Source organism: Chiloscyllium plagiosum, chromosome 17 (assembly GCF_004010195.1).
Source record: "Chiloscyllium plagiosum isolate BGI_BamShark_2017 chromosome 17, ASM401019v2, whole genome shotgun sequence".
In the NCBI taxonomy this organism is placed as follows: domain Eukaryota; kingdom Metazoa; phylum Chordata; class Chondrichthyes; order Orectolobiformes; family Hemiscylliidae; genus Chiloscyllium; species Chiloscyllium plagiosum.
Genome location: NC_057726.1, coordinates 65956287 through 65984204, shown reverse-complemented (window position 1 = coordinate 65984204; position 27918 = coordinate 65956287). Strand labels below are relative to the sequence as shown.

At 42.7% G+C, this 27918-nt stretch overlaps 1 protein-coding gene across 1 annotated transcript in view; it reads left to right on the top strand.

Moving 5' to 3' along the window:
* LOC122558639 (L-fucose kinase) overlaps positions 1 to 27918 on the top strand; it is a 213009-nt gene that overhangs the window by 162325 nt on the left and 22766 nt on the right. Inside the window, exons 8-15 of the mRNA XM_043707437.1 lie at positions 3276 to 3395; positions 4144 to 4339; positions 5100 to 5227; positions 8600 to 8701; positions 14696 to 14866; positions 17568 to 17641; positions 19724 to 20088; positions 23229 to 23439. Coding sequence (XP_043563372.1) covers positions 3276 to 3395; positions 4144 to 4339; positions 5100 to 5227; positions 8600 to 8701; positions 14696 to 14866; positions 17568 to 17641; positions 19724 to 20088; positions 23229 to 23439 — 1367 coding nt within the window. The remainder of the gene's footprint in view (positions 1 to 3275; positions 3396 to 4143; positions 4340 to 5099; positions 5228 to 8599; positions 8702 to 14695; positions 14867 to 17567; positions 17642 to 19723; positions 20089 to 23228; positions 23440 to 27918) is intronic.

The window sequence follows — 27918 nt, the reverse complement described above, 5'->3', positions numbered from 1 at the left end:
ATAAGCACCTGACTGGATATCCCCACCGTCAGTGATGGGGGAGCCCAGCACATCAGGATACAAGACAAGGCTGACACATTTGCATCCACCATCAGTCAGCAGTTCCGAGTGGCTCCTCCTGAGGTCCCAAGTATCATTAATACCAGCCTTCAGTGAATGCAAGTCTTTAAACACGATAAACACTGTAGTTACAGGATACTACAAAGGCTATGGGCCCTGACAACTTTCTGGAAATAATACTAAAGTTTTATGTCCCAGAACAACAATAATAGTGGCACCTACCTGGCAGTGTGAAAACTTGTGCACAATTTCACCCTATCAATCTACTCTTAATACAACAGCAAAATGATGGAAGAGGTCATGGACAGTGCTATCAAACAGCACTTGCTCAGCAATAACCTACTCACTAACACCCAGTTTGAGTTCTACCAAGATCACTGAGATCCTAATTTCATTTTAACCTTGATCCAAATATGGGCAAAAGAACTGAATGTCAGAGTTTAGATGAAAGTGTCTGTCCTTAACACCAAGACAGAATTTGATTGAGATATGACATCAAAGAGCCTTGGCAAAATTGAAGTCAATGGGAACCAGAAGAAATCTTTCTGCTGTTTGGAATCATTATTAGTATAAAGAAAGATGGTTTTGGCTGTTGGATCATGTCAACCCCAAGACATCTCTGCAAGAGTTCCTCATGGTCCTAGGCCCAAACGTCTACGTCCTACGTCTTCATAAACAACCTTCTATTCATCATAAGGTCAGAAATCTACATGTTTGCAGATAATTGCAGTGTTCAACCCATTCACAGATCCTCAGATAATTGAAGTAGTCAATGTCCACTTCCAGTCTTAACGTTGTGTACAACATTGCGGCTTGGGCTGATAAGTAGCAAGTAACATGCATGCCACACAAGTGTCATAGAGTGATACAGCACAGAAGCAAACCCATCGGCCCAACTCATCCATGCCAAACAGATTTTCTAAACTGAATATATGGACCACCCTCTGTGAGAAAAGTTGCCCCTCAGGTCCCTTTTAAATCTTTCTCCTCTCACCTTAAACTTAAGCCCTTTAATTTTGGACTCCCCTACCCTGGGGAAAAGACCTTGGCTATTCACCTTATCTGTCCTCATGATTTTATAAACCTCCATATGGTCACCTCTCAGCCTCCTATGCCCTAGGGAAGAGTCCCAGCCTATTCAGCCTTTCCTTAAAACTGATCCTGAAGGATAGGATTTACGTGTATTTGGAAAGGCAAAGACTGATTAAGGATAGTCAACATTACTTCATGAATGGGAAATCATGTCTCACTAACTTGATTGGGTTTCTTGAAGAAGTAACCAAGAGGATTGATGAGGACAGAGCTGTTAATGTGATCTATATGGACTTCATTAAAGCGTTTGACAAGGTTCTGTGTGCTAGACCCGTTTACACAGTTAGATCACATGAAATAAGGAGAGAACCAGCCATTTGGATACAGAATTGGCTCGAAGTTAGGAGACAGAGGGTGCTGGTGGAAGATTGCTTTTTAGACTGGAGGCCTGTCACTAGCGGTGTGCCACAAGGATTGGTGCTGGGTTCACTGCTTTTTGTCATTTATATAAATGATTTGGATGTGAACATAGGTGGTATAGTTAATACATTTGCAGATGAGACCAAAATAGGTGGTGTACCTCGGAGTACAATGGGATCTTGATCAGATGGGCCAATGGGCTGAGGAGCGGCGGATGGAGTTTAATTTTGACAAATGTGACATGCTATATTTTAGAAAAAACAAATCGAGGTAGAATTTATACACTTAAGGTAAAGGCCTGGGAAGTGTTACTGAACAAAGAGACCTTAGAGTGCAGGTTCATAGTTCCTTGAAAGAAGAGTCAAAAGTAGACAGGATAGTAAAAAGGGCGTTTGATATGCTTTCCTTTATTGGAGTATTGAGTATAGGAGTTAGGAGGTCATGTTGCAGCAATGTACAGGTTATTGGCTAGGCCACTTCTGGAATTCTGCATGCAATTCTGGTCTCCCTGCTTTAGGAAGGATGATGTGACTCTTGAGAGGGTTCAGAAAAGATTTACAAGGATGTTGCCAGGGTTGGAGAATTTGAGCTCTAGGGAGAGGCTGAAAAGGCTGGGCTGTTTTCCCTTGAGTGTTGGAGGCTGAGGGGTGACCTTACAAAAGTTTATAAAATCATGAGGAGCATAGATAGGGTGAATTGCCAAGATCTTTTCCCTAGGGTAGTGGAGTCCAAAACGAGAAGGTATAGCTTTGTGGTGAGAGGGGAAAAACTTAAAAGGGTTCTAAGGAGCAGCTCTTTCATGGAGAATGTGGTGTGTACATGAAATGAGCTGCCAGAGGAAGTAGTGGAGGCTGGTACAATTGCAATATTGATAGGGTGAATAGCCAAGGTCTTTTTCCTGGGGTGGGGGAGTCCAAAACTAGAGGGCATAGGTTTAAGGCGAGAGGAGAACGATGTAAAAGGGACCTAAGAGGCATCTTTTCCATGTGGAGGGTGGTGCGTGTATGGAATGAGCTGCCAGAGGAAGTGGTGGAGACTGGCACAATTACAGCATTTAAAAGGCAGCTTTTAAATAGGAAAGGTTGGGAGGGATATGGGCCAAGTGCTGGCAAATGGGACCAGGTTAATTTAGGATATCTGGTTGGCATGGACGAGTTGGACTGAAGGGTCTGTTTCTGTGCTGAATGAAGTCACATTTTCACATAAAGGGGTGTGGACATCCAGAACTCACTCCTCTAAAAAACAGTGAATGCTGGATGTCAATGAAACTTCCAAGACTGAGATTAAAGCATTCTCTTTGTTCCGATGGGCCCAGAGCAGTAAGGATACCATCAGGAATGTTTGCACACTTACATAGCCTTTTAAAGCCTAGTAACTGTCTTCCTCACACCTGCTCCCAGGGGTTTTAGCCACAGATAAATCACCACTTATTTGGTATTTCACCTCCACTTTACTCTGATCGTGAATAATTTCTGGCAGGGTGAACATCTCCTCCAAACAGACCATGCAATGGAGCAATGTCAACCATTGGTCTCAACTCCACATCCCAAGTTAGGACAGTGTGTTGCTGCAGATGAAGAATGGCTCACTGGGGCCAACAGGAAGAGTAATTACTAAATAAGGAACCTAATATTTGAATGAGGATATGCTTTCAAACAGGACCATAGAGGGAATACAAATCAAATGTACAATTCATTCGTAAATTGCAGCTTAGGACAGAATAAAGTCTCATCTCAGTCCACGGTTGCTTCATGTTCCTTCAGGTATCAGGCATTGTATTCTTCTCGTGGGAGACTGCTGAGAAACTCCTGGCCACACATGTGACTCCTCCTCTGGACTCCTGCACCTATATGGGTCTGGACTCGGGGACACGTCCTATTCAGGTACTGTTAGATCATCGTGGCCCAGGGAGTTCTTTCTCAGAACAGGCACTGCAGCAAGTCAAATCCTTCACCATTTTCTGAGGGCAACTAGGAGTGGGTAATAAATGCTGGCATTGCCAATGTCACCCACATCCTACAAATAGCTGAATGACAATGTCATATTTAGCATTACAGAAGTGTTGACTCCTGTACCAGCCTTTGAGTGTGTGGTACTGGAAAAGCACAGCTGGTTAGGCAGCATCCGAGGGGCAGGAGAATCAACGTTTTGGGCATAAGCCCTTCATCAGAAATGGTATATCTCCTGTACCAGCCTTGAGGGCATCCAGTAACTGAACCTGTATCTAACTGAGGAATCAGTTTAAAATCCCATCTGCAGTTGACACCTTTGATAGTGCAGTACCAGAACTGCACTGGACTGTCAGCCTGGATTATGGGCTCAGGTCTCTGAAGTGGGACTTGATCTCATGAGTGTGACATAGAGGTGAGCACTGCTTTACACAAAGCCGGAGCTGAGAAGTTTGCAGAAAGTTACCAGCGCTTGGCACATTGGTGCAGGATCCAATTCTTCAACTGAAGAATGTACACCGGTTTAGAGGGTGACCAATTGGTTTGTGCCCCAACATAAGTCTGTACCTTGAAGAGAGGAAATTTCAGACATTTCATGCCTTGGTGTATAATTTAAAATGTTTTTTGCTGAAATACATGAATTTGCCTTCATTGCTTGATACGCATTCCTTCATCCCAACAGCTGTCTATTTTCTTTGACATCTTGCTCTGCATGGCACGACATTCTTGTGAAGACATCTTTGTGAACAAAGCAGGTCGGATTCTGCAGAGCAGTGACATTGCAAAGCCCAGCATGACGAATAGCAGTGATATGGCCATCATGAGGAGTGCCAGAGCTGTGCTGTGGCAGGAACTCCGTGGAATTCCCATCACTGTAGGTAAATGATGCCTGCGCTCCTTCATTTGAATTCTTGCATATTATTACTGAACTGCAGTTTGACTTTCCAGATATTACCTTTCCCCAGTTACATTCTGACAAAAAAAATATATCTGAATGGTTCAGCTCCACTTTTGAGGTGGGTTTTGCCTTCAAAATTTTTTAACCTGAAGCAATAATGCTTATGTTATCCCTCCTGAAGTAAGAAGTTTACATGGATAACGTGGTAATGATGAGTCTAGCAGACTTTATTTCAGCTCACAAAACCAATTTAAACATTTACAAGCACATCAGTGTATAGACTCGCATTAAGCTAAGTGCACCTCATACTGGGCCTCTCCTAGCCTGTATAGTGCACCTCCATTCTGGGCCTCTCCTAGCCTGTATAGTGCACCTCCACTGTGGGCCTCTCCTAGCCTGTATGGTACACCTCCACTCTGGGCCTCTCCTTGCCTGTATAGTGCAGATCCACTTGGGCCTCTCCTAGCCTGTATGGTACACCTCCACTTTGGGCCTCTCCTAGCCTGTATAATGCAGCTCCACTCTGGGCCTCTCCTAGCCTATATAATGCAGCTCCACTCTGAGCCTCTCCTAGCGTATATAGTGCAGCTCCACTCTGGGCCTCTCTTAGCCTGTATGATGCAGCTGCACATTTGCTCGTCCCTGCAGTGGGATTTGAACTTAATGACATTTGATTCAAGAGGACAGGTTGCTAGTAACTGAGCCAGGGCTGACATGATAATGTTTGTTGTGCTTTGCAGCCTACATAGTTGATGGTTGCTATGACTATATGAGCTTGTCGGCAGATGATCACATACAGAACTTGACGCGGAGGGGGATCATGTCGAGCTGTTTCGTGGCCCGTCACATTGTCCATTCTGAGCTCACAGTACGTAACACCCACTTCCATTACCTATTTACAATTCAGCTACATATCGCTCCTTCCCTCCCTTCCATCACTATCTTGAAGCAGCCTGGGTGTCTTCGGTTATTAGGGTAAATAATTCAAACTCACCCTGCACTTGGAGAGTAGATGCGCCACAGTGTGTGGTACTCAGTTAATTCAGGGCTGATCAATACCTTAATTCCATTTAAACCCTTTACCCACTCTCACTTCCTCCCATAATGTCATAGAAACAGGCCCTTCAGCCCACCATGTCTATGCTCAACAACAAACAGCAAACTACACCTGTCCCATTTACCTGCACTTGATTTTGTTATGTCTTTGCATTTTAAGTGCTCATCCAAATACTTCTTAAATGTTGTGAGAGTACCTGCCTCCACCACCCTCCCATGCAGCATGCTCTATATTTCTACCACTCTCTGAGTGAAAAAGTGTTTTTTTTCAAATCTCCTCTAAACCTCACCTTAAACGTATGCCATCAGGTTTTGGACATGCCTGCCATGCAAGAAAGATTCTTATGACCTACCCTATCTGTGCCTCTCATAATTTTATATATCTCAACCAGATCCCCCCCTCAGTCTCCAGTGCTTCAAGGAAAACAAAGCTAGCCTATGCTGTGTCTCCTCATAACTGAGACTTTTCATCCCAGGTAACGTCTTGATGAATCCTCACTGCACCCTCTTCAGTACAGTCATGTCCTTCCGAAAGTGTGGCAACCAGAATCTCACACAGTATTCCACCTGTGGTCTAACCAATGCTATATAAATTTGTAACAAGACTTTTCTGCGCCTAAATTCTACATCCTGGCCAATGAAAGCAAAGCAATCCTTTTTTCCACATTCAGCTGGTCTGACACCTTAAGGGATCTGTAGACTTGTAAAGCAAGGTCACTTTGTTCCTCAGTACTCCCTAGGATCTAACATCCCTTATTACACCTCCCAAAATGCAATACCTAGCACTTCTCAGGATCAGATTTCATCTGCTAATCAAGATGACTGTATCCTGAGACCATCCTCCTATCAACAGCACCAACAATTTTCACACACACTTTTAGTAACTATGTCATCTACATTCAAGTCCAAGTGATTAATGTACATAACAAGCAATAAGGGTCCCAGCACCAATCTATGTGGTACACCACTGATCACAAGCTTCTAATTACAAAAACAAACTCTCCCTTTGCTGTGGTTCTGTTCGCCGAGCTGGGAATTTCTGTTGCAGACGTTTCGTCCCCTGTCTATGTGACATCCTCAGTGCTCGGGAGCCTCCTTTAAAGCGCTTCTGTGATCTTTCCTCCAGCATTTATAGTGGTTTGAATCTGCCGCTTCCGGTTGTCAGTTCCAGCTGTCCGCTGCAGTGGTCGGTGTGTTGGGTCCAGGTCGATGTGCTTATTGATTGAATCTGTGGATGAGTGCCATGCCTCTAGGAATTCCTTGGCTGTTCTCTGTTTGGCTTGTCCTATAATGTCCAAAGATGTGCGGGTAAGGTGAATTGGTCATGCTAAATTGCCTGTAGTGTTAGGTAAAGGGGTAAATGTAGGGGAATGGGTGGGTTGCGCTTCGGCGGGTCGGTGGTATTTGGTCCTTCTTTCTGGATACCCAGAAATCCGATACCCAGCATGAGCAAAACAAATGTAGTGTACAAAATCCCATGCAAGGACTGCACAAAACACTACATAGGACAAACAGGAAGACAGCTAACGATCCACATCCATAAATACCAACTTGCCACGAAATGACACGACCAGCTTTCCTTAGTAGCTACACACGCAGATGACAAGCAACATGAGTTCAACTGGGACAACACTACTATTATAGGACAAGCCAAACAGAGAACAGCCAGGGAATTCCTAGAGGCATGACACTCATCCACAGTTTCAATCAATAAGCACATCGACCTGGACCCAATATACCGGCCACTGCAGCGGACAGCTGGAACTGACAACCGGAAGCGGCAGATTCAAACCACTGGAAATGTCAGAGGAAAGATCACAGAAGCGCTTCAAAGGAGGCTCCCAAGCACTGGGATGTCACCTAGACAGGGGACGAAACATCTGCAACACAAATTCCCAGCTCGGCGAACAGAACCACAACAACGACCACCCCGAGCTATAAATCTTCTCCCTTTGCCTCCTGTTTGCAAGCCGGTTTTAAATCCACTTTATCAACTTGCCCTGGATCCCATGGGCTGCTGCCATCTGGAAATTTGTCAAGGGCATTACTAAAGCCCACGTAAACAATATTGAATGCACTACCTTCGTCAATATACTTAGTCACCTTTTCTAAAAACTCAATTAAATTTGTCAGCCAGGATCTCCTCCTAACAAAGCCTTGCTGACTATCCCTGATCAATTGCTGCCCTTCCAACTGTTGATTAAGCTGTCCTTAGAATCTTTTGCCAATTTTTTTCATCATCCCAAATAAAATCTCCAGCTAAAATGTCTTTCTCCTTTGAAAACACAGATGAGAAATGTTCATTTAAGACTCTTGCTAAATCCTTTTGATCCATGCACAGATTGTCCCTTTTGGTCTCTCATAGGCCCCACTCTTTCCCTGGTAATCCTCTTGGTCTTAATATACTTATTGAATGCCTTGGGATTTTCCTTAATTGTATTTGGCAAAGAAATTACATGGCGCCACTTTGCCCTCTTCATTTCTTTTTGAGCAACTTCCTGCACTCCTTATACTCCTGAAAGGCCTCCCTTGTTTTGAATGCACTGTACCTAATGTGTGCTTCCTTCTTTTTCTGTATCAAACTCTGAATATCCCTTGAATTTCAAAGTTCCCTGGACTTTCTTCCTTCGTCCTTCACTCTTAGAGGAATGCACTGACCCTTAATTCTCACTGTATTACATTTAAAAGACTCCCAAATTCTAAATGTGGTGGTGTATGTGTGGAGGGGGTGGTGGTGGTGGTGGTGGTTTGGGGGTTGGGGGCAAGCACAAAAGGCAGATTAGTCCACATTCAAGTAGTGAAAAAATAGACTGTTCTCCTGGATGTCTCTGCACCATTTGTAGCTCTTGCCTTCTGTTCTCAAAACTTGAAGGTCTGGAATTTAATCCTTCACTGCATCTCTCTTAAAGACCTTGCTTAATGCTCACCTCTTGTACTAATCTTTGGGCAATCTGACCCAATATCTCCTTTCATGGATTAAGCTCCTGTGAAGCACCTTGCCATATTTCACGACCGTTATTACAGGTCGCATGTAAATACAAATTATCATTGAAGATGTTGATAGCTCTGCTGAAATTTAACTGTTTGAAATTCGTTGTATGGTTTACAGCCATTGTGTTCTCTTTGAAGCAAAACAAAATAGGATGAAGCTTCTGATCTTGTGTGATTTTGGCTTTTGTTGAAGCATCCTACGCTGGTGCACAAGGACTGTTCTGTCATCAACAGCCTGCTGGATGGGGAGATCGCGATTGAGCCAAATAGTGTTGTCCAACATTGCCACCTGCAGGTAAACCCAGGACTGTGACTGAGCCTCTCCACTTGCTCGCAAAGAGAAATGCTCCAGTGTTTAATTCCCAATTATTTCACACTCTATTTATTCATATATGTTTGAGTTAGATCGAATTTATAGCATAGAAACAGGCTATTTGACCTGCCAGATTTCTGCATCACATCCCACCTCCCACCTTAGTTCTTCAGCATAGCCTCACATTCCATCCTCGGTTATGTACTTACCCAGTTCCCCTTGAATTATATTTTCCTTAAGTGATAGTGAGTTCCACATCTTAATTTATCAAGATAAAGAGGTGTCTCCTTAATTGCCAATTCAATTTATAATTGAATATCCTATCTTTAAAGTTCCTGATTTCAAAATCCCCACAGATAGAGTCCTACAGCACGGAGACAGGCCCTTCGGCCCAAACTGGTTCATGCTGACCAAAATGTTCATCCACGCTAACCCCATTTCTCTGCACTTGGCCCATATCCTTCTAAACCTTTCCCATCCATATATTTGTCCAAATGCCTTTTAAATACTGTTAATGTACCCGTGTCAACCACTTCCGCTGGCTGCTCATTCCATATGCGTATCACCCTCTGTAAAAAAGTTGCCCCTCAGGTTCCCTTTTATTCTTTGCCTTTAACCTTAAACTGATGGCCTGTAGTCCTCAACTCCCCAACCTTGGGAAAAAGACTAAGTGCATTCACCCTATCCATGCCTTTTATACACTTCTATAAGATCCCTCCTCAGTCTCCCATGCTCTAAAAAAAAGCCCTAGCTTGTCCAACCTCTCCCTGTAACTCAGGCTATTGAGTCCTGGCAACATCCTTGTAAATTTCTTCTGTACTCTTTCCAGTTTAATAACATTCTTCGTATAGCAAGGTGACCAAAACTGAACACAATACTCCAGGTGCAGCTTCACCCGCGTCCTTAACAGAGAATCCCTACAGTGTGGAAACAAGCCATTTGGCTCAACAAGTCCACACCGACCCTCTGAAGTGTATTCCACCCAGACCCATTCCCCTACCCTATTACTTTATATTTACCCCTGACTAATGGACCTAACTCTCACATCCCTGAACACTATGAGCAATTTAGCATGGCCAATTCACTTAACCTGCACATCTTTGGATTGTGGGAAGAAACCTGAGCACCCGGAGGAAACCCATGCAGGCACTGAAAGAACATGCAACCTCCACACAGACAGTTGCTTTGAGGCTGGAATTGAACCTGGGTCCCTGGGGCTGTGAGGCAGTAGTGCTAACCGCTGAGCCGCCGTGTCGTCCATGACGAACTATCAGCACAAGTGGCAGTGATGGGATTCAAACCGACCCCTCCTTAAAGACTAGAACCTGAATACAGCACTTTAACCTGTTCAGCCACACTATCACATGAGTACAACTGCAACATAACTTCCCAATTTCTATACCCAGTGCCCTGACTGATAAAAGTCAGTGTGCCAAAAGCTTCTTCGCTGCTCTGTCTACCTGTGACTCCACTTGAGAGAACTGTGCATCAGAACTCCAAGGTCCCTCTGTTCTGTTACACTCCTTAAGGCCCTACCATTCACCATGAAACTCCTGCCTTGATTTGACTGTCCAAAATGCAAGACCTCACTCTTTTCTATTTTAAACTCCATTTGACTTTTCTCGGCCCACTTCCCCAGCTGATCAAGATCCTGCTACAATTTCTGATAACCTTCCTCACTGTCCATGATAACTCCTATTTTAATGTCATCTGGAAACTTAATAATCACTTGTACATTCTCATCCAACTCATTGATATAGGTAACAAACAGCAATGGGGCCAGCAGCGACCCCTGACACACTCCACTAGTAACAGGCCTCCAGTCCGATAAGCATCTTTCCATGATTCCCTCTACATTCTTGATGAAGGGCTTTTGCCTGAAATGTTGATTTTCCTGCTCCTTGGATGCTGTCTGAACTGCTGTGCTTTTTCAGCAACACTCTAATCCAGAATTCCTACCATCAAGCCAATTGTGTATCCAATTTGCCAGCTCCCGCTGGGTTTCATGTGATCTAACCTTCCAGAGCAGCTTACCATGTGGAACTTTATCAAAGGCCATACTGAAATCTATATAGACTATGTCTACCACCCTGCCCTCATCCACCTTCCTGGTCACTTCATCAAATGACTCTAACAAATTTGTGAGGCATGATCTACCACTTACAAAGCCACGCTGACTATTCCTAATCAAACCCTAGCTTTCCAAATGCATGTCTATCTTATCTCTCAGAATGTTCTCAAATAACTTACCTACCACAGATGTTAGGCTTATTGGTTTATAGTTCCCAAGCTTTTCTTTGCAGCCCTTGTTGAATGAGGGCACAACATTCGCTACTCTCCAGTCTTCCAGCGCCTCATCCATGGCTAACGAAGACGCAAAAATATCAGCCAGGGCCCCTGCAGTGTTCTTGGATATATCTGGTTAGGAACATTTTCTCCATGTCTCCCCTAACAAATCCTTCAAAATTTTGAATATTGATTATCAAATTACCCCTCAGCCTTCTCTTATCAGCCTCTTAGTCCATTCTTGATAATTGGATTCTCTCTGTTCTGGTATCAACATTGTAAACTTTACTTTTAGCATTTTCTTTAGTGTTTTATCCTGTTTGCAATATAGAGTCCAGATAGATGAAGTGATGGAAAAGGCAAAGTCAATATGGGAGATCTAATCTTCTGCTAATAGTTTATTGAAATGGGAGTTACTGGAATCATCTGTTAGTCAATTAACCTTTCACCTCGAAGGCAGGTGGGGTCTGGGAACCAGATGAAGTCATTAATTGAAGGGCACAGACCAGGAAGATCAGAGATTTCACCTGTTGATTTGTGCTCAGATAGATGACCTTGGACTGCACAACACAGTTGCAGGAGGGTTGCCATTTTGCTTTACTCCTGATTCATCCATTCATGTTGCTTATTCGAAAATACTGTTACTTCTCAAAAGTGCAAACATTGAGTAAGGGTAGGAGGGATCTGAGCTCTGAAGCTCAGTGCAGTCAGCAAGACATTAGATTGAGGCCCAGAATGCCTTCTTGGTTGTAAACAGAAAATTTTCCCTGAGCCTGGTCGATATATCCCTAAACCATTATTACTAAAGCAGATTATCCGGTCATTATTACTTTGCTGTTTGTGGGACTTACTATGTGCAATTTTATGCCACATTTCTTACATTACAGAAGGCGCATTATATGAAGGGCATTACGTGGGATGTTCTCAGTTTGTGATAAGTGCTGCAAACTTTGTATTTTTTCCATAGGAAGAGAAAATTGGAGGGAAGGAGCAGACAGATAATAATTATTAAAATGAACAGACTCCCTGCTGCATGGGTAATGTTAAAGAAAACTCCGGATCTTGAATTATCAACACACCACATCTTTTTGATCTATTTCTCTAGATCACAAATTGACACTTCCATTTTAATTAGTTGGCCCCTAACAATGAAAATATTAAACCCAGTATCCTGCTCCATCGTCCTGCTTTCTACATAACGTGAGACTGGCAGAAATTCATGCAAACCTTTATTCTATCCAAGACAAGTCATGCTGCAAATCAAAACCATTGGTTGAAAGATTATAGGGGATTGGAGGAATGTAGATTTGAGGTTAAAATCATTATGACCACAATCTAATTGAATGGCAGAACAGGCTCCAAGGGCTGAGTAATCTACACTTGTTCCTTGTTCATGAAGTCTCTGCATCTGAATGTGCATAATGTCTGTAATTTAGCGGTTGAATTGTCAGTTCAAATAAAAATAAACATGTATGATTTGATAATCATTTCAGAGATATGGCTGCAAGAAACTGAAAGCTGAGACCTGAATATTCAAAAGTACATGACTTTCATGAAGAACAGGAAGCTAAGCACAGGTGAAGGAATAGTTCTGTTAATTAAGGATGACATTAGTACAATAGAAAGGGATGACTTTAGTTCTAAACATTAAGATGTAGGAAATCCCATTTGGTTAGAGATAAGAAATAGCAAAGATAGGCAGTCGCTTAAGGGAGTAGTCAATGGGCCCTCGATCTAACTATTCTGTAGGCAGGGTATACAGGAAGAAATAATGGAGACCTCTGAAAAAGGTACAGTGATAATCATAGTGATTTTCATCAGCATACAGATTGGATGAAACAGATTGCCTAAAGTAGCCTGGAATATTAATTCACAGTGTTTTCAGGACAGTTTCTTAGATCAGCATGTTCTAGAACCAACCTGAAAACAGTGTCTGCTAGAGAAAATGTGCAATGAGACAGGATTAATTAATGACAGCATAGGAAAGGTGTCCCTAGGTTGCACTCATCATAACATGATCGAATTTCAGTTTTCAGTTTGAGGAAAAAGAGAGAGGATTGAATACTAGTGTTTTAAGCTTTTAAGAAAGGGCAGTTATGAGTGAATGAAGCTGGAGCTGGCTAAAGTGAACTGGGGTCAGTCAGTAAAGATACAGTGATAGATGTTTCAGAATATACAAAACATTCAGCAAAGATATGATCCAGTGTTAGCGAAAGATCCAGGGAAGCACACACCATATAAGGCCAACTAAGGAAGATTGGATTAAAGGTAAGTACATAACCTTAATGACCTAGAGAGAGAGAGAGAGAAAGAGTTGACTAGAAATGTACAAACAGAGTATTTAAAAAGGAAAGTAATAACCAAAGTGAGCATTGCACCCCTAGAGAGCGAGTCTAGGGAATTCATAACGGAAAATAAGGAAATGGCAGATGAATTGAACAAAGATTTTACAGCAAAAGACACAAATAACATCCCAGGTATCAGTGTATTTCAAGAGGTAAAAAAAGATGGGAGAGACATAAAACAATTCTATCACCAAAGAAAGGGTAGTGAGAAAATAACTAGAACTGAAGGCTGAGGAGATCTCAGCTTCTGATAGAGTTCATCTTAGGACTTTTTTAAGGAAACTACTCAGAAAATGATGCATTGGTTTTAATTTTGCAAAGGTCCCTAGATTTTGGAAAGGTCTTATCAGACTGCCAAGCAGCATATAGCAAATGTAATGTCTCAATTCAAATAAAATAGGAGATAGAAAGCAGGCAGCTATAATCTTAAACTATGGAAAATGCGTGAGTCCATTATTAAAGGAGTTATAATCAGGCATTTAGAAATCTCATTCAATTAGCAGAGCCGGCGTTGTTTTGTGAAAGGCAAATTATGTTTGATTAATTTGTTAGCATACTTTGAGGAAGTGACAAGCAACATGGTTGGAGGGGAATCTATAGGTGTAGTGAACTGGAATTTTGAGAGGCATCTGACAAGGTGCTACAGCAAAGGTTATTACACAGAAAGAGCTCATTGTACAGGGGATGATGTGTTAGCATGGACAGAGGATTGCGTAGCTAACAGAAAATAGAGATTAGGCATAAATAGGTCATTTTAAAATTGGCAAGTGGAATGCCACAGGGATCAACTATTGACAATCTATATCAGTGACTTAGATGAGCACTTGAACCCACAATCTTTCTAAAGGAGTCACAGTTGGTGTAGTATCTCTAAGATAACTCAATCAGGGCTCCATCTCCATACTGCTATCCTTTGAGTCCTGCCAAAGGATGCAACTGTGTGAAACAGCATTAGACATATTTGCAAGTTCTCCTGTCCTTTCTCAACAGGGTCAGGAAGTTGATTAATTCTTAGCGCTCAAGCTTGGATGTGGAGATTGAACATGTTGGTTATGTGTCTGCGTGGGTTTCCTCCAGGTGCTCCAGTTTCCTCCCACAGTCCAAAGATGTGCCGATCAGGTGAATTGGCCATGTTAAATTGCCTAAATGATGGAAGACTGTCAGCACACAGGGAATGGTTTCACAGTGTGATTCAGCACTTTGGGGAAAGAAGAGACAGAGAGGAGAGAAACTGGTTCAATAAGTGGCCTATTTGATACTGCTTTGGAAATTGTGACATTGAGCCTGCAGTTTTCATTGGATTTCAGAAGGATATTCCTTACTCTGATTATTTTACTTTTGCCAGGGGTCCATTCATTTAAGATCCGGCTGTCTTCTTTCGGGAGTGGACTTGATGTCAGCAGCTGTCCTCAGCCAGTACCAGCTCTGTAGTGTAATCATCCAGGGACGACACATCAGGTTACGGGACCTAAAACTGAAGATCTTCAGCATCACAGGGCGTCAGGATGATCTGCAGGTGTAGTATTTGCTAGTCAGTTGACATGAAGAATCCTACTGTGTTTGAAGATGAAGAATGTCAGCGATTATAATATTCAATGTCACAGAGCATGTGGATACAAAGTAAAGTTCTCTCTGTTCTTTCCAACAATTTGTCACATTCCCAATCTCAGGAGATTTCCTACATCTAATACATCTCGCATTTTCAACTGTTGCATTCAAGTGACTCATTTAGTGTCGATTTATTGGACAAATTATTCTTTCCTGGGTTGTGATAGGGCCAGCGTTGTGACTTGCTCAGCCATTTCACAGAGCAGCTGAGAGTCAACCACATTGCTGTGGATTTATAGTCATGCGTGGGTCAGATTAGGTAGAGATGACAGATCTCTCTGAGTAAAGGACATCAATATTTGACAATCAATAATTGTCTCATATTCATGATTACTGACACGATCTTTCAATTCCAAGTTTTGATGTAATTTAAATTCCATCAGCTGCCACGGTGGGGCTTAAACCTGTGCCCCAGCAGATTAGGCTGTGCCTCGAGATTTCTAGTCCACTCCTTTGGAAGTTATCTTGCACTTGAGCTCATATGTCCATGTTGCTGTCTGAGGTGAAAGAGTCTTGCTTTGAAGTACAGATGAATGTATCCATCTTTCGTCCAAATTAAAGCACTATTTATCTCACATTCGGTGGCCCAAATCTTGTTGGAAAGATGACGATTAAGAAAAATGCCGTACGTTATGATTGGATTAGGTTCCCTACAGTGTGGAAACAGACCCTTCGGTCCAACACACCACACCGACCCTCCAAAGAGTAACCCACCCAGATCCATTTGCCTCTGACGAATGTACCTAACACTTTGGGCAATTTAGCATGGCCAATTTACCGAACCTGCACATCCTTGGATTGTGAAAGGAAACTATAGCACCCGGAGGAAACCAATGCAGACACAGGGAGAATGTACAAACTCCACACTGACAGTCACCCAAGGCTGGAATCAACCCGGGTCCCTGGCGCTGTGAGGCAGTAATGCTAACCACTGAACCACCATGCAAATCTAACACTTTGTGTCCTCGCCTTTATTTTAATATTTAGCAAGCCCTGATTGTGGTTCGCTCAGGTCCCAAATGGTCTGTTGACATACTCATACTCACAGTATCAGCTCATACTCACAGGAAAGTATGGCTCAGAACAGTTTTGAGCTGAAGGTTTGCAACTGATGGGTCTCAGACTGGGAGGTTCTACTGCACTGAGCCAAAGTGCTAACTTGCACCTGTCCCCTTGTGCATTTAATTCCCATCAGCATCAAAAAAACTCACTCTCCTTCTGATCAGTGGAAAGTCCTGTGGACAAGTCAGACATCTATTTTTAGAGGAGATGGTAGCCTAATGGTATTGTCACTGGAGTAGTAATCCAGAGCTCCAGATAAACATTCTGGGAACGCAGATTTGAATCCCGCCACGACAGATGGCGAAATTTGCAGTCAAGAAAATCTGGAATTAGAAGCCAGTCTAATGGCGACCATTGTCCATTGTTGTAAAAAGAAAATCTAGTTCAGTAATCTCTTTCATCCCTGGTCTGGCCTACACGTGACTCCAGACCCAAATATACTGACTCTTAAATTGCCACTGAATTGGCCTGAACAAGCCATTAAGCTCAAGGGCAATTAGGGATGGGCAACAAATGCCCTAGCCAGCGGTGCCGACTCCTGTAGAAGAATAAAAGAGCTGTGATTGGGACCCTTTAGCAATATTTGACCAATCTAAACCATTTCTTGTCCTTGTGCTTGTCCATTTCATCCTGGAGCGTGTCTAGACCCCATGTTGTCCTTTCTAGCCAGTCCATCTCAGTGCTCCAACTTAGGACAAGTGTAATGATCACAGTAGGCAAAAGTGAGGACTGCAGATGCTGGAGATTAGAGTCAAGATTAGAGTGGTGCTGGAAATGCACAGCAGGTCAGGCAGCATCCGAGGAGCGGGAAATCGATATTTCGGGCAGGAGCCCTTCATCAGGAATCCTGATGCTTGCCTGCCTGAAACATCAATTTTCCTGCTCCTGTAATGATGACATTGTCCAGCTTCATTTGTAGCTTCACCCCTCACTCGTTTCCATTGCTGTATTAAAGAAACCACCTCTCTTTAGCACGTAGTGCCATAGATGCCGGTATAAGATTATGTGATCTTTTACAACCACCTGAGGCAGACATAGTTTAACTTATATAATAGTCGAAAGAAAATCTCCAAACTGCAAATCAATTTCTAGTGACACTGACCCAATAAAGATGGGTCACCAAATTTGTCTCGCCTGAACTGAAATAATCAGGAAAACAGTGAGCCATTCAACCATGAAGAGCATCTCAGCTAGGCACAATGCTGAGGGCATGTAAAAAAGGCAGTACATTAATCATGGCTGACTTTCATCTTCATGTAGATTGGGATAATCAGAGGTAGCCATGAGGAAGAATTAAGAGTGTATTTGGGACAGTGGAGATTTCACTTCTGGGGTTTGAAGGTCTACAGCAATATTATTGTGGCTTTGGACCTGACTAAGTGTACTGCACATAGATGTAATCAATCACAATGCCCATTGATATTTCAGCTTCGGATCTACATGGACGTAACTTGCCCAACACAGGTCAGCCCCACCTGGATCATCAAATCCCTTTCCGCTGCCATTTCTGAGCCATGAAATAATTGCATTGTATTCTTCTCTAATAGGTGCCTTTCGCCAGTGATTCCTCCACTTTCCTGAACATCCCGTGGGCCACATTTTTTTCAAGGACAGGAATAAAGTAAGGCTACTCTGTGCATTTTCCCTTGCCTACTGTGCACTATTGAAGTGTTGGAATTTCTAGAAGTAGAATCATTCAGCGTAGAAGGAGGTCATTTGGCATGCGTTATTTGATAGTGTCACTGCCTTGGTCCGTCTCTATCTTGCTGTTAGTGTTCCCTTTTCTGGTTCTTATTCCCCGAACAAGTTTCCTCACACCTTCATGCCCTTTCCATTCCTAAAATTCGTAAAGTTCTTGGTGCAGTAGAGTTTCACAGGTGCTCACGGGTATCTCAGCAAGTAACCATTGTATATGTGTGATCAAAGGCCATAGTGAACCTCAAAGCTGGTCCTGGTCCTGGTCCTGTCCTCACCTGTACATGTGTTCATCCCACTACTGGATAGCAAGTAACAGCAAGTCCTGGGTTAGACTTGCCTCTCTAAATTTAGAGCGTTGAAACCAATATACGCTGCATTCTGCCTCTTGGCAGAGATCAGTACAGTTTGAGTTTGAACACTCTTAATTTGAAGGAAAATTGAGCAGAAAAAAAGAGTTCCTTTGTGTTTGGTGGAAGGTGAGTGTTAGTCTATTAGCTTTGTATTCTCAGTTGTGCTTTACTGATTTAAATACGTCTTTGATACCCTCAATTAGAAAGTGCCCTCCCATGTCCTCATTCTACTAAATTCCACATCTTGGCTAGTAGATTTTCTTTTAATTCATGGGTTGTGAGCATCACTGGCTGAGCCAGCATGTATTACCTCTCCATAATTGCCCAGAGGGCAGCTAAGAGTCAATCTCATTGCTGTGGGTCTTAAGTCACAAGTAGGACAGACCAGGAAGGACAGCAGTTTCCTTGCCTAAAGGACATTAGTGAACCAAGTGGGTCTTTAACGTTTTTACAGGTTCCAGAGTTGTTATTGAGTTCAAATTCCACCACCTGCCATGGTGGGATTCGAATCCAGGTCCACAGAACATTACCTGGACCTTAATTCTGGATTAGCAGTTTCGCGATAATACCACTGGAGCATCGTTGCCTCAGTGTGTAAAGGGAAGTCCAACTGTGTTCTCCAAGACAGAGAGAAGAGATCAGAGAGTTAATCGCAGGTTTCTCAAATGCATAGTGTGGTGGTTTGCCCAAAAAGTAGAATTTATCCTCAATTTGAATAAAAAGGAGAAAAACATCTGTTACTTCAGTAAGCTTTAAGGCCAGTGCAGTTCCTGCTTCAGGTGCTGCAAAAGATAGGGAGACCAGAACAATGAGAACTGTGCCATTCAGAGGTAATGGTGGGGTTCACTTCTTCCACCAGAATTCATATAGTTTAAAAGAGTGAGAGGCGACTTGTTTGAAATGTACAAGATTTCATATGCGTCTTCACAGGACGCATATGAAAGGGATTAGAATTAGAATCCCTATAGTATGGAAATAGGCCCTTTGGCCCAACAAGAGTAACTCACCCAGACCCAATCCCCTGCATTTACCCTTGACTAATAACCGACACTATGGGCAATTTAGCATGGCCAATTCACCTGACCTGCACATCTTTGAACTGTGGGAGGAAACCCTCACAGGCACGGGGAGAATGTGCAAACTCCACACCAACAGTCACCCGAGGCTGGAATTGAACCCGGGTCCCTGGTGCTGTGAGGCAGCAATGCTAACTGCTGAGCCACTGTGCTGCACCTATTTGCTCTTGGTATTTTAGAACAATCTAAAATATAGAGTCACTGTTTTAAAATAAAGGGTTATTTAAGAGATGAAGAGACTTTCTTTTCTGAGTGTTGAGTGTCTGTGGGACTGTCTTGTTCAAAAGGTGATGGAGCCTTTGAATATTTTTTTTAAATAATTCAATAGATTCTTGACAAGCAAAGGGTTGGAAGATTATAGCGGCAGGCTGGACTGTGGTGTAATCAGATCACCCATGGTCTGAGTGAAGGGCAAAGCAGACTGAGGGACTTTCTCTTGCTTTTAACTTGTATGTTTGTGCACAAAAGGTAGTGACAGGGCCACATATCACTATCACTGCCCCCTCCTCCAACCCAGCCTGAGAGAATGTTTAAGGGAAAAATGCCAGACTGTGAATCAAAGATCTCTGGTTTTCGTAGGAAAGAGGAGCTGTGGGACCCCAACATTCCTGAAGGTGACCAGTGCTTGCTTAATGCTCGGCTCTTTCCAGTCCTGCACGTATCGGAACCTATTGGGATAGAGGACGTGCTGTGGTTTCTGGAATCAGAGAGAGGACAGTTTTTGAGCAAGTGGCAGTCCGCTTGGCGCCTATCGATGAGAGAAGTCCTGAACTGTCTGGACCAGCAAGCTGAGCTCGCTTGGCGACAGCAGCTCTTCCTTAACCAGGCTCAGCATAAAATCCAGAGTACACTACTGGGCCGCAAAGACAACAGCCTCTGGCCTCTGATCAGGGCAGCCGTTTGTGAAGGTCATGAGCAGCAGATCCTTAGCACTCTTGATACAGGTGAGAGCCAACTTTATATGGGTCAGTGTCACTGGAAACATTTCAAGTCCAGTATGACTCTTCAGAACTGAAAGAGGCTGTTGAAAGGTGCTTTTTGTACTGTTGACACAGGAGGAGAAATGGGTGGAACAGATGGTGAGACAGCAAAAGACAAAATGCTAATGGTAGTAGAGGAGTGACAGAGATGTAAAATAGGTGTAAATGATAAGTATGAAAAGGAAAAAAAATGGATCCACTGTGCTGATAGCAAAGCTAACAAGAGAAGTGGGAGATGTCATCAAAATGAAATTGTTGTACTCAATATTGAATCTTAGAGGTTGCAAAGTGCCTAAGCAGAAAATCGAGTGTTGTTCTTACAACTTGCATTGAGCTTTGGCCCAGGACAAAAATATTAGCATGTGAGCAAGATGCGTTATTGAAATGGCAAGCAACTGGGAGATTGAGATTATTCCTACAGCCAGAGCAGAGGTGTACTGTGAAATGGTGTCCCAGTCTGCATTTGGTCTTGCCGATGTAAAGGAGATTGCATTGTGAGCAGTGAATATCATAGAGGAGATTGTACAAGTGAAATCCTACTTCACTTGGAAGAGATGCTCGGGATTTCAGACAGAGAGGATGGATGAGATGAGTTGGTAAGTGTTACATCTTCTGCGATTGCACGCTAACATGCCATGAACGTGAAGAAGTGTTAGAAGCTACGAAAGAGTGGGCCAGGGTGTCACAGAGAGAACAGTCCCTGTAGAATGCTGACAGCCAGACGGAGGGGAAGATGTGTTTGGTGGTGGAATCCTGCTGGAGGTGGTGGAAATGGCAGAGGATGATCCCTTTAGTGGGGAGGAAAATGAGGACAATGGGAAGGAGGCAGGGAGGGGAAGAGGTGAAGACTGGAAATAGATTATTTAGTTATTTAATGCAGTGCTGCTTGAGGTTTTTGCTATGCTTAAATCAATTGGTGCACTTCCTACCTCACAACAGTCCATTTCAAAAGCATTTGAGTCGTCTCATGTTAGATATTAGGATGCTAGAGAATAACAATTTGTTTTATTCAGATGTTTTTCACAATTGTGTTAAACCACATATTCTTGAAAATATCAATCTCTGAATATCAATCAAAATTACTATCAATTTCTAAAATGTTAACGTGTACACATTTTCCCTCTCTCCACCAGCAAATACTGAGGCAGCTCTTGTCCAAACACAACCAGACTTAGATAACATCCAGTCTTGGGCAGTGCAAGTAACAAGGAATGCCAGGCAATGACTGCCTAAAAAAAGTTTTGATTTGATTTGATTTGATTTGATATTGTCACATGTACTGAGATACAGTGAAAAGTACTGTTTTGTGTGCTATCCAGACAAATCGTACTTCACGTAAGTGCATCAGAGTAATAAAGCAGAATGCAGAATATAGTGTTACAACTACAAAGAAGGTCCAGAAAAAGATCAACTCTCTAATAATGGAGAAGTCTGTTTGTAAGTCTGATAACAGCGGGGGGAGGAATCTGTTCTTTAATCTGTTTGTATGTTCAAACTTTCATTTCTCCTGCCCAATGTAAGAGAGTGGAAAAGAATATATAAGAGAATCGACCCATTGTCCCTTGACATTCAATGGTGTTATCGTCACTGAATTCCCCCACTAGCAACATCTTGGGATTACCATTGACCAGAAACTGCACTGGACTAGCCATATAAATACTAATGCTACAAGGGTAGGTCAGAAGTTAGGGATCTTGCTGCAAATAACTCACCTCTTAACTCCCAAAGTCTGTCTACCATATACAAGTGTAATGGAATACTGTCCACTTCGCTGAGGTCACTGCAATTTCAACATCACTCAAGAAGTTTAACATCCAGGACAAAGCAATCTACTTGATCAGCACTCCACCTGTCACTGTCAATATTCACTCCCTTCACCACTGATACACAGCAGCAGCAGTATGTGCCATCAATGATATGCACTGCAATACCTCACCAAAGCTCTGTTTAAATTAGATTAGATTAGATTACTTACAGTGTGGAAACAGGCCCTTCGGCCCAACAAGTCCACACCGACCCGCCGAAGCGTAACCCACCCATTTACCCCTTTACCTAACACTACAGGCAATTTAGCATGGCCAATTCACCTGACATGCACATCTTTGGACTGTGGGAGGAAACCGGAGCACCCGGAGGAAACCCACGCAGACACGGGGAGAATGTGCAGACTCCACACAGTCAGTCGCCTGAGTCGGGAATTGAACCCGGGTCTCTGGCGCTGTGAGGCAGCAGTGCTAACCACTGTGCCACCATGCCGCCGTATCTACCAGCTCGTTCGGCAATATCTTACAAACTTGAGACTACCACCTAGAAAGATAAAGGCAATAAGTACATAGGAACATCACCACCCACCAATCCCAGATGATGAAATTGAACATCACCTCCAGTGTTCCAACACAACATTTGACCTTCTAAGGAACAAGGGTGGAACACGGCTCACTGTCTCAGGGCAGCAGCGTTACCAGTCTGCCTGTACGTATCATAGACAAGAGAAGGTACGACACTCATTTCGAATCCTTAGAAAAATATCATCAGCACAACCTCTGCAAAGTCCTGCATATCTATTGGAATAAACTGATCCTCTCTCTCTCCTCATTGTCAAGACACTGGCAATGATTAGTCAGTGCAGTTGTAGGCAACATTATTTATTTGTCTGTCACAGGATTTCCAAAACAAGCTCTCTACTCTGACCTTCACCATGGAACATTACCAGGAGGGCAGAAGAAGAAATGCTTCAAGGAAGTACTGAAAGCCTCCCTGAGAAAATGCACTGACTTCTGACAATCTCTGCCCAAGATGACCCAAGCTAGAGAAAAAAGAGCATTTGTGAACAGGCCAACAACCTTGAGCATCTCCCATAGGCACAGGTGGAGGCCAAACACCACTTACCCTCCAAAAGCATTGAGTTGTTTAGTCAGCTGAGAACCCACATCATCAAGGTAGAAGAAAGTCATCCTCTTGAGGGACAATATGTAAGTAGTGGGAGGTATCTACCAGGCAACGCATTCACTTTTCACATGGCCATCCAGTTGAATTTCAGCCCAGATGAAGAATTGCTAGTTGTTTTTGTTGAGTTGAAGCCTAATACTTTTCTTGGTTTGCAGTTGCTACTACCACTGAGGACCTGGGCATCGCAGCCCGAACCCTCGCCTGTGTTGCTGATGTCTTGGGTTGCATGGCTGGAGGGCAAGGAGGGCTCCGGAGTGGACCTGCTGCTAACCCAGCATGGACTGATGCTTTCCACCTACTGGAAAGCAGGAATGTGGTGCTTGGAGTGAAGAGACTGGCGGAGGAGAGGGCCAAATGGCTGAACAGGTAACAATGGAGCTTCTTTGTGGATGAATAAGGTACTGGATAACATATCCACGTTTTCGGGGTATGAAGAAAGGTATCAGATTTACATCATCATCAGTAATTGGATTTTCAATTAGTGGCATATGGGCTTTGTTACTTTTGTGAGGTGTTTAAAAAGAACTACCTTGATTAGTTTTTCCAAAACAGTGACTTAATTGCACATATGTTGGAGAGCAGGGACCCCTGGGTTTCTGACAGGGAGTATTGGGACAGTATGAATGGGACAGAAGCACAGTTTAATTTCTTTCCAAGAAAAGGGTATAGAATAGTTCAGGAAATAAATTACTTTAATAGAAAGTTAGTTTGTGCAACTTCCAGACCAGGAGGGTTTGGTTAGAAATTGGCAAATTGTTAAAAGACTGAGAAAGACTAGGCTCTCAATTTTAAGAGTATTTATTTAAGAAGACTTCACAGTTTATAAGAATATACTGGGATGGATCAGTTGAGTGCAAGTTAAAAATTTGAGATAGAGAGATAACTATTGGATTTTGATTGCTATAACGTGATAATGTTGAGGAATAGATGAGACTTTGTTTTGCTGTGTATTTTAAGATCTTTTAAACTATGTTTTATAATTGAATAGCTTAGTTTATTTTATTTGTTTTTCTTTTAAGAATATTGTTAAAGAACATCTATAACCTTGTATGTTAGATTTTAATGAATGGCCACCATGTTTAAAAAAAATTGAAGTGTTTTATTGCTTATGACTCTAATATACATTTCCCTGATAGTTCTCTGATAAATCCTGCCCATTGAATTCATGCCAGTCAATCCCACAAGCTCTTCATCTTGGGTCTGCAGGATTCACAAACCCATCTCACAGGAGAAAAAGCTGCTAAAGAATGTTTATCTGCCTCTATATAGCCCGTGTAATATTAATAAGTTGTTGTTACGCTATAGGTGTCCCAGGTATTTTAAGGGTCTAGGAATTTTCTCTATTAGGAATTTATGGAGTGTAGAGATTGTTTTGGTGATAACAAAAAGGCTTAAATGAAAAGATTCACTGATTTTCCAATTTATATTAACAGCAATTAATAAGCAATTCACTTGAAGTGAATATCACTATGACAAAAACTATCAAAGGATACAAGACCAAATCTGACAGAATCTACATTGATGTTATTTTTAACTATTCAGGGATGTCTAAGAAAACCTCTGAATATCTAAGCATAGAATATACAGCAGTACTTACACTAACACTTTACCTTAAATCCCTGAGCAAGAAAGATATTTTCTCCCAGTGGGGGAAAACAGAACTTTTGAGAAGTATTGTCTATGGGTCTCTAATACTCCTGAAATTTCAGTGAAAGGATCTAATTTTTATATTGCTTGGGTTCCTCCTACTTTATAAATGTGGCTGTTAACCCTCTATAGGCTCCTCCCACTTTCCTGTGATGATATGTCATTTAACATTATTTCTTAATTATATGCTTAAGATTCCTTTGTGAAATGATGAGCTTTCATCTAGTCAATTTTTTGTGATGTTTTATACTCTTATTTAGATATTCCTTTCATTTCTTCATTATTCTTTATGTCACAAAGCTCGTCCCTTTTTTTTTAAAAGCTGTTCCTTGGCTCAAGGGATACTCTGTCCTTGATTTTTTTCAGAGGGGTATTAAACTAGGCCAGGCTCCGATCAGTCTGGTTTGGTAGAGAGATAAAAAGGATTTTGAGAGGCTTTTGTTTATATGTAAACAAATGAGACTTCAGGCCAAAGTGGCCATGTTTTAGAAGTGACCTGTATAATGAAAGAGGAGTGGTCAGCTCTCTAGCTGAGCTGAGCAGTTTAGTTCAGTCTGACCTGGTAAGGAGTTCAACAGTGAGTTGTGTGGAAACACTCTCTCTCTTTCTGCCCTTCACCTTCAACCTGTAAGCATGTGTTCAATTTACACAGGGTTTTAAAGGGAGTTTGCTTACGGGACTGTTGTGTAACAGTGTAATTAAGTCTAGTTTGGATAAACTGAGTTCTGTCAGGATTCTTTATTCTGTTCTTTGTGTTTCATTGTGTAATTTTTTGAATAAATTTTTGTCTGTTTTAAAATCTAGTGGTCAATCTAGCTAATCGAGCCTGGGGCCCTGTGGGGCAGCAGAGCTAACCACTGAACCACCATGGTCATTGGATAGGCACATGGATGAGAATGGAGTGATGTGGGTTGGATGGGCTTCGGATTAGTTTCACGCATCGCCCTGGCATCGGGGGCCGGGGGGCCTGTACTGCGCTGGAATGTCCTATGTTCTATGGACCCAGTACTGACCCACCACTGGTCACAGGCCTCCGGTCTGAAAAATATTTCTGTGCATTTTCTCCATATCTCTGTAATTTCCATCAACCTCTGCAAAAGCCCATTTTCTGTAACAGCTGTACAATCTCTATACTTACTCCCTGTCTCTGTAACCTGTTCCAGGCCCTACACCCCTCCCTGTCTGTATAACCTCCTCCAGTCCATAAACCTCAGAGATCTCTATATTCCTTTATTTCTGGCCTCTTGAGCATTCCCTGATTCCCATTGTTCTCCCACTAGCTTTTATTCATAAAATGTATGTTATTCATAAACCTTTAGAAAGTACATTCCAACAGAGTTCAAAGTTAACTTTACTCAAAGAACGAAGCAGATGACTTTTCTTTTGTTACCACGTCTGAGGCTCCAGAATATATATCTTTTGACAGATTGTATTTATAATATCCCATCTATCTCAAACTTACAGCCTGAGGTATGACAATAAAAGGTTTCCAGCCCCTCAGTGTACTATGGCAAGAGAGCCTTAGACTGTGGCCTATCTGTCTGTATTGTGATTCGCCCAAGCCTTAGTGCACTCATAAACCCATAGTCCTGGTATTTGGAATGTGCCAAGTGCAACAGTCAATCATAGCACCTTGCACTAAAAGTCCACCAAAATGTGTGAGTCCGCCACCCCCACCATACAATGGCAACAAGTGGGCAGAGTGAGATTCTGACCATGTAGGAAGGATTTGATAAACAGCACGCATCACCAGGCCATGTTTCTGAAGTGGACAAACACGTGATTAGCCACTTTAGTCGCAGATTACTTTCCTCTTCTGAGGAAGAGTGAACCCAGTCTTGCAAGTTAATTCTGCTTCTTTGTCCACAGATGCTGCCAAACCGATTGAGTTTCTCCAGAGTTCTTCATTGCAATCTTCCAGCAGCTGCAGTATTTTGCCTTTATTCAGGCAGATTATTATTTGAATGATGATAGATTGGGAAAGGGGGAGGTGCCACAAGACCAAGGAGTTCTGGTATCCTAGCCGCTGAAAGTAAACATGCATGTTTAGCAGGCGGTGAAGTAGGCACAGAGAACATGTTGGCCCTCGTAGCAAGAGGATTTTGAGTACAGGAGCAGAGATGTTTTACTGCACTTGTACAGGGTTCAACGTTTGTGAGAAGATTTGCAGCTCGGGTGCTCGTTGTTGTGGTTCTGTTCGCGGAGCTGGGAATTTGTGTTGCAGACGTTTCGTCCCCTGTCTAGGTGACATCCTCAGTGCTTGGGAGCCTCCTGTGAAGGGCTTCTGTGAGCTTTCCTCCGGCATTAATAGTGATTTGTCTCTGCCGCTTCCGGTTGTCAGTTCCAGCTGTCCGTTGCAGTGGTCGCTATGTTGGGTCCAGGTCGATATCCTTATTGATTGAATCAGTGGATGAGTGCCATGCCTCTAGGAATTCCCTGGCTGTTCTCTGTTTGGCTTGTCCTATAATAGTAGTAATGGCACTGTTCACCTCTATCGACAAAACCCTAGCCAGAGAAACAATAGCCAACCTGCTGGACATACAGAACAGACAACAGGACAGTGAACTTATCAAAAACGATGGCATACTCAAACTACTGGACCTGTGCCTCACAACACACTTCACATTCAACAACCAAATATATGAACAAATCAACTGCACACCCATGGGCTCATCCATCTCTGGACTCATAGCAGAAGCGGTAATGCAAAGATTAGAACAAACAGTCTTACCGCAAATTCAACCCAAACTCTGGGTCAGATATGTGGATGACACCTTTGTAATCATTAAAAACACAGAAATAGAGAACACACACTGGATTATCAACGCCACACTCACAGGAATCCGATTCACTAGAGAGGAAGAAAAGGACAACCAACTCCCATTCCTAGACGTGATGGTACAGAGAACACCAAACGGAGAATTCACCACAAAGGTATACAGGAAAGCCACACACACAGACCAAGTCCTAAACTACGAAAGACGAAAGCAACCACCCCAACACACACAAAAGAAGTTACATCAAGACGCTATTCAAAAGGGCCACAACACACTGCAGCACACCAGAACTGCAAAAAGAGGAAGAAGAACACCGATACAATGTATTCATCAAAGACAGATACCCCCGCAATTTCATCAACAGATGCCTAAGGGAAAGAACGAAACGAGGACATGCCGCAACCCAAAGGACTAGCCACAC